Here is a 6,751-nt window from a genome sequence, read left to right on the forward strand (position 1 = left end):
TGTGGGCCTCAATCACCACCACGCCCCTCCCCCATTAAGAAGCAGTGGCCACAGCCAAGTTTTAATCATTTAATTAACACCTTTGAAACAGCTTTTCATGTGTCTCATTCAGGCTTCAGGGCAGAGGGAATGGATTGTTTGTACACACATATCAAAGACTCAAAAATTTAAAGAAATATATATATATATACTTCTAACATTTTTATGGGAATTAAAAATCAGAGGCTTTTGGTCTCTCCATTTGCACTAGATCAAGCTCTTTTACCCCAAAGGACAAAGAAGGGTTGCTTCTAGGTCCTCCCTTCTCCTTCGTACTCTGTCCCACCCAGTGGGGAAATAAACTCAGAAGACTAACTGAGGAAAAGGAGCTTGGGTAACATTGACAGCAGGGAGGGAAAGAGAGAATTTGGGCTTCCTCCCACCTCCAGCATCTCCAACGCTGCTACCGGGACCTGGTTCTCGGGGGTGTGGATCAGGAGCTGAGCAGAGCGATGTTTATTGACCATCTTTCCCCAACTCACTGGGCAGGCACAGTGCGTCCCTAGCAGCAGCTCATCACCCAAAGGGCAAGGGAGGAACATCGGTTTACAGCTCCAGGGAGGAAGCAGTGAGCGAGGGCCAGAGGAACCTGGGCTCTCATACCACATCCCTTTTCCCAGCTCTTACTCTGGAATGAGGTCAAGCTCTCCTTGGAAGAAAAACGACTAATGGCAAGGTTCCTTGCCAGACTCAAGCCTGGGTCACTGGAGCCATAGGGGCCAGTGGGGAAGCCAGCTTACCTAGATAGGTGACAAGGGCCGAAAACGGGAAGGTCATTAAAATTCCTGGAGGAGAGATCAGTAGCAGAGACTGATGTCTGGGGGCAATCACCCAGCCTGCCCCCTTGGAGCACTGAGCCCCCCTGCATTGACTAGGGAAGAGTCTGGAATAGAATGCACCTTTGGCTTCCCATCCTTGTCACTCGGCGTCAGCTCCCCCAAGTGGAACCACCTGTGCTGAAAGCAGCTGCACAGAGGACATGAACCCAGGCGAGGAAAGAAAGGCCAGAGAATGCAATCTGTAGGGCTGGGACTGGGCCCACTGCCCAAATAAGCTCTCCTCCATCCCCTCCTCAGTACTTCCGACCAGCTGAAAGGGACACAGCCCGTGGGCTCCTGTCTGAAGTACTGTGCCTGCCCACCCCTACGTGACCAGGTAAAACAAGGAACAGAGCCAGTGTCCCCCGAGATGATTCCCATTCTGTTCTGAGGACAGAGCCTGAGGACCTCCTCTCTGGCTCTTTCTTGCCCCGCCCATTTGGGCCCTGGCCGTCTCCCACTTGTTCCCCGCATGGAGCACCTAGCATAGCTGGAAGGCAGGAGGGTGGTTGGTGTAAGTTGAGGTACAGGAAGGCTAACCCTTGCTGCACCTCTTGTGCTTTGGAATTCCACAGCCTTGCTCCTGCCTCCAGCCCGGGGGGATACAAAGCCTTGCCCACCTCCAAGAACTAAGAAAAGGAGCAAACTGGATGGGAGGAAGGGGGTGGTCCCAGCTCAGGGCTGGCTATGACTGATGCTGCTGCCATGTAAACAGGCCCTTGGAATGTGGCTTCATGGGCCCTGGAGGATGGCCATGCAGTCTCTTTTCAAAAGTGCTTTGATTCTGGACTACAGTATGTGCATGATTTGGATATTTAAAAAAAAAAAAAGAAACGAACTCAAGTGAGGTGTTCTGCTCCCAACTCTGGCCTCAGGGCCAGCATGGGGCGCAGCCACCCGCTCCGACCAGCTACCTCCTTCAAGATGAGGCTAAGGCCAAGACTGAAGTGGCAGCCGCCAGAGGTGACTCCATTCGGGAAAAGGCATGAGAGCTGGATGACTTGGAGGACAGGGTCAACATCAGGCTTGCATAAATGTTGAAGGCCGTGGAGGTTAAGGCTGCAGGCATCCTCTCTGTTAGGTTAAGTGTCTGCCGTATCCTCTCATCCTCGGAGCTGCTCAGGTCCCTGAGATTGTATTCCTGGGATGGGTCAGCAGAGCCAGGGAGGTGCCCGGTGGTCAGACCAGCTCTTTCTGTGGGTCTGTGGGGAAAAAGGGGAGATTCAGTAAGGGGCCTCCCCACTTGGCTCTGGACAGAACCCAAGACACATTCTTACTTCATCCCCCAACCTCAATTACTGAACATGCTAGCAGCACTGTGCTTAACACTTTACAAACATCCTGACACTATAATGTAGGCGCCACTGCCCACACTCGAGGCTAGGATGGGTAGATTAAATGTCAAAGTTGAACTTCAAACTTAGTAGTTCTGACTCCAAAGCCCCCCACACACTGTAGCTCAGTTCACCCTTCCCGGCATCCTGAGACCTGAAGCCTTGAAGACCCAAGAACAATCCCAAATGGTAGGACTTAGATGTCTAGTCCCATCACCAGCAATGGGACCACACCCACCACTGCCCACTGTACCTGAGCCAGGAGGACCCAGCTTCTCCTCTAGGCCCACCAGCTGCATGACACCTCCATTCTCGGCCGGCTCCCCCTTAGTCCTGCCCTCGACATGAGGGAGCCCATTGCTCGGAGGAGCAGCAAGGGGCTCGGCCCGAGGAAAGCTGGGGGACGTGGGGGAGGGTACCCCCACAGAGGGCTTGCGGGCCACCGGTGGGGGAGCCTTAGGTGGCTTCTTTGAGGCCTGGGGTGGCCGCTGCTCTGAGATGCTCCGAAGTTCAGCCACCAGATTCCGCTGGAGGTCAGCCTGGTTCTCAGGGGACACGGGCCGCTCCAACTGCAGCTTCTTGGTGCCCTTGGAGAAGATGAAGCTGGCCGTGGAGGCAGGGGACTGAGGAGACCGTGGCTCTGCCTCAGGCGGCCCATTGGGCTGGGCATTCCCAAGACCCTCGCTGGCAGCCAGATTGGAGGCCTTGAGTCGGACGGCAGCATGGAGCCCTGGGGAAGGGGCAGGTGCTGGGCTGGCCCGCCCTGATAGGGCCCTTCGCAGTGGCTTCTGGGGGGCTGATGGCCCCAATGCTGGGGTTGGAGCCACAGTGGGAGCACCCACAGAACGCAGTCGAACCATCTGCAGGAGTGAGGGCGTGACCAGGGGCGCACCGGCATCCTCCCTGGGAACCCCATCGCCCTTGCTGCAGCCCACTGGTTCCTTCCGCGGGAGCTTGGCCGGCCCTGTGACAGAAGCAGCAGGGGGGGCTGGCGGAGCCGGAGAATCTAGGGTACCAGGGGGCTGCCTCTGAGGAGAGACAGTAGCTGAGGGTGAATCAGCCAGGGAGTTGACAGGGGCTGGGGCGTCTGAAGGGCCTTCAGGCTCAGGGCCAGCCACAGAGAAAAAGGCCTCCTCTGGTGGGGGGAAGTCAGCCATGGACAGGTCCTGCTCCTCAGGTGCCGGAGGTGGGGGTGGGGGCCAGCTGGGATCTTGGAGGGGCTCCTCAGTCTCTGGGGCAGGCGGGGCCTCCTCAACCACCCCTAGTTTCTTAGTGGGTGGAGGGGGTGGATGATAAGATGGGGGTGGGGAGGGCGGGGGTGACTGGTCTTTGGAGGCAGTGGGAGACTCCTGTGCTGGGGTCAGGGATGTCTGGGGGGTGGAAGAGGGCTCAGGACTGACATCAGTGGTAGAGACAGGCCCAGGGGCCACAGCAGGGGCAGCCAGAGCAGGGGCAGCTTGGTGAGGACTCTTGGACTTGGAGGGAGGTGGGGAGAAGGGGGCCAGCACCTTGGGGTGAGGAGGTATGACAAACCTGTCACCAAGGGTGGTCGATATCTGGGGACCAGAACGGTCTGAGGGGGCTGGGTCAGAGAAGGAGGAACACAGAGATGTGAGGGAGGAGGAGACAGAGGCCCCAGGAGACCGGAGGGAAGTGACACGCTCGGGTTTAGGGGGTTGGACCTTGCCTGGGGAAGCAGGGGCCCCCGCTAGACCCTTGGGAGGGAGGGTAGGGGTACCACTTTGGCTGGAGTATCCACTGGAGGGTGAGAGCGTCCGTTCTGGGGAGCGTGGGGGGCGGCGGGAGCCGCCTGGAGACAAGCCAGGCACCCAGCTGCCTGCCGAGTTGGACGGACAGGGTGCTGCCCCCGTCCCTTCTGGCCCACCAGTGGTGGGCGGCCGAGGCGCCTGTGGCTGCTGCTTCCGCTCTGGCTTGGGGGGCAACCCCAAGGGCCCGTCAGGGGCCGCTGAGCCCCGCTGACGGAGTGAGTAGGTCCGGCGGGGAGGTGGTGGGGGCCGCTTCAGCTTACGTAGGGACACACTCCGGCTGGACATCTGCCCGCTGCTCCGAATACTGACAGTGTCCGAGGCCTCGGCAGTGCTGCCCCCACTGGGAGAGCCCCTCCCGCTGCCCCCCTGGGGAGGGGGTGCCACACTACTGCTAGCTACAGAGCCCTCTGGCCGGCCCTCAGAGCCCCCCTTAGAGGACAGGGTGGAGCCGTCAGACACGATGGTCTCAGAGGACTGAGAGTGGCTCCAGGTGTCACTGGAGGAGGAAGGGTGGCGGCTGCGAGACTGTGGGCTGGAGACCGAGGAGAAGCGGCCCAGCGAGCGCACGGAGGCCGGGCTGGCCGAGAGCAGGCTGCAGCGGCTCAGCGTGCGCAGGCTGCAGCGGCCCAGGGCCACCACGTCCACTGTAGGTGGCAGCACAGCATGTGGGATCAGTTTCGACAAGTAGGTGGCCTGGGGTGAGATGGACATGGCTGGGCTCAGAGGCTCTAGAGGCCCTGCCCCTCCTGTCAGTCCAGGCACTGCGAGGGACATGGGCCGGGGAATCGGTGGGGGCTGAGCCCCTGTGGACCGGCCGACAAAGGTGTCATCCCGGTAGAAGCGCTCGATGTGGCGCTGCAGCATGGCCTCTGCCTTGGCCCCAGCCTCCGCCTCTGCCTCCAGCGCCTGCAGGGACACCCGGACGCCTGCTCCTGAGGCCAGACTGGTGGGGCGGCCGTCCACCGTGGGGATCCGTACAGCATCCCGTGGACCAGGAGGCCGAGGAGTACCTGGTGCCTCACGCTCATTCCGCAGGCCTGGAACGGACAGGAAGGACTTGGGAGTCAGCAGAGGGTTTGGCCAGGGCTTCCTACCCACCACCACTGCCCCCCTAAGCCAGGGCTCACCAAGTTCCTTCTGCACATGCTGCGGCAGTCCCAGCACCGTGCTCCGCCGTTCCCGCCGCCTCCGCCCCGACTTCCCAGATGACTTGGGAAATGAGTCATGAGGTCGGAAGGTGGAGCCTGGGGGCCAGTGCAGGGGAGAGAAACCATTAGAGCAGGCCTCAGGACATTCTGCAGAGCAGTACCTTTATAGAATATTAGTAAGAATTCTGTGAAAAAAAGACTTCCATCGTCAAGTAGACATGGGCAAAGCTAGTTAAACAAAGCTAAATGCTTCTTTTCTGTAAGACTTCTGGAAGGCTTTAACATTGACTAGGTCAATAATGATAATTTCCATTTAGCAAGCACTTATTACGTGTTAGCACACTAAATACTTGGCATTCGTCCCAATAACATAAGTACTCTAGTCTTCACTTTTATAGAATATCAAACGGAAGCTCAGAGAGGTTAAGGGTTGGCCCAAGGTCACACAGGTGGTAAGTAGCAACATCAGGCTCAAACCCAGGGCTCCCAACTCTCAACTGTCCCGCTTTGCAGTTAATGTGCGTCATGACTCTTCAAGAGCACACAGGGTACTGTGTTCCTGAGTTCTCGGAATCACAGAGCCTTGAGAAACACTAGACAGGGAGGCGAGGGGCAAGCTGCAGGGGTGGGGGCCCAGATGTGCCCATCCCCCCTCCGTCCAAGAATCCCTGCTGGTGAGCGGACACCTTTGCGCTGGATCATCTCTGTGCGGATGGAGAGAGCATCCTCTGCCGTGGAGCTCTCAGCCGTGTAGGATGTGGTCTGGCTGCAGAAGGAGATGCTGTCTTCATCCGGCCCGGTCCTGGAGGACTGTGGAGGGAAAAAGGAGATCAGACCCAAGACCACCGCAGAGGCCTGGGTGGGGCTACTGTTGCGTCTTCAGAGCTCCCCCTTGGAACGTCTGACTCAGCTTGTCCCCAGCATCACCTAGCACTGAGCTACAGCAGCTGGACTAGCCCCTCAGGGGTCACCTACTCCAGCCCTTCATGATACAGGAAGGAAACTGAGATCCAAAAGGGTTCAGAGACATACTTGCCAGAGGTCAAGCAGGGAGGGAAAAGCAGAGTCACACTGAGCTGGGGGCAGGGCTCACCTGGAGGCTCTGGGTGTCTCCATGGTCCCAGCCACCCTTGTTCAGTTTCTGTTTTTCTGGAAGATACCGGAAAGGTGTGTTGGGCTAGGCCTCTCATCGTGGGAGCTGAGAGTAGCACTGGGGGGGGGGGGGGGGGGAGTTACCTTGGTGCTGTAGGGAACGGAGCCCCTCCTGGGCCTGTGTGTGCAGCTCTTCCAGGTGAGGCGGCCGCCCACTGGGGAAGAAGACATTGTCCTGGTGCTCATCCACCACAGACCCTGGCCCCTGGCCGGGCCCTCCACTTAGACGCTTGTCGCTCTCAGCCTTGGCTGAGCCTGGTGGGATGGAAGAGGGAGAGAAGTGAGGCCCAAAGGCATCTGGGTCCTCAGGATGCACAGGCACCATAAGGGCACTGACAGTGCCCAGACAGCACAGGGCTCCTGCACATACACGCAGTGCCCACTTCTGCCAATCTAGACACAACCCACAGTTCTGAGCTACAGAGCCCTCTGGCCGGCCCTCAGAGCCACCCTTAGAGGACAGGGTGGAGCCCTGTATTGAAGTATGTACT

At 58.7% G+C, this 6,751-nt stretch overlaps 1 protein-coding gene across 4 annotated transcripts in view; it reads right to left on the reverse strand.

The window, feature by feature from the left end:
* Positions 1 to 55: 55 nt before the first annotated feature.
* Positions 56 to 6,751, reverse strand: part of KIAA1522 (KIAA1522 ortholog) — a 27,588-nt gene continuing 20,892 nt past the window's right edge. For 3 of the 4 annotated variants that reach the window (XM_006094222.3, XM_006094224.3, XM_006094223.3), the window contains 6 exons: positions 6,345 to 6,515; positions 6,202 to 6,257; positions 5,795 to 5,918; positions 5,088 to 5,204; positions 2,445 to 4,997; positions 56 to 2,059 (listed from right to left, as the gene is read on the reverse strand). In XM_006094222.3, coding sequence (XP_006094284.1) covers positions 2,037 to 2,059; positions 2,445 to 4,997; positions 5,088 to 5,204; positions 5,795 to 5,918; positions 6,202 to 6,257; positions 6,345 to 6,515 — 3,044 coding nt within the window. In that variant the 3' untranslated portion in view covers positions 56 to 2,036. Of the gene's footprint in view, positions 2,060 to 2,444; positions 4,998 to 5,087; positions 5,205 to 5,794; positions 5,919 to 6,144; positions 6,258 to 6,344; positions 6,516 to 6,751 lie in introns of those variants that run through there. The other variant, XM_023758454.1, reaches the window with a different exon arrangement.

Source organism: Myotis lucifugus, unplaced genomic scaffold, assembly GCF_000147115.1.
Source record: "Myotis lucifugus unplaced genomic scaffold, Myoluc2.0 scaffold_131, whole genome shotgun sequence".
Classification (NCBI taxonomy): Eukaryota; Metazoa; Chordata; class Mammalia; order Chiroptera; family Vespertilionidae; genus Myotis; species Myotis lucifugus.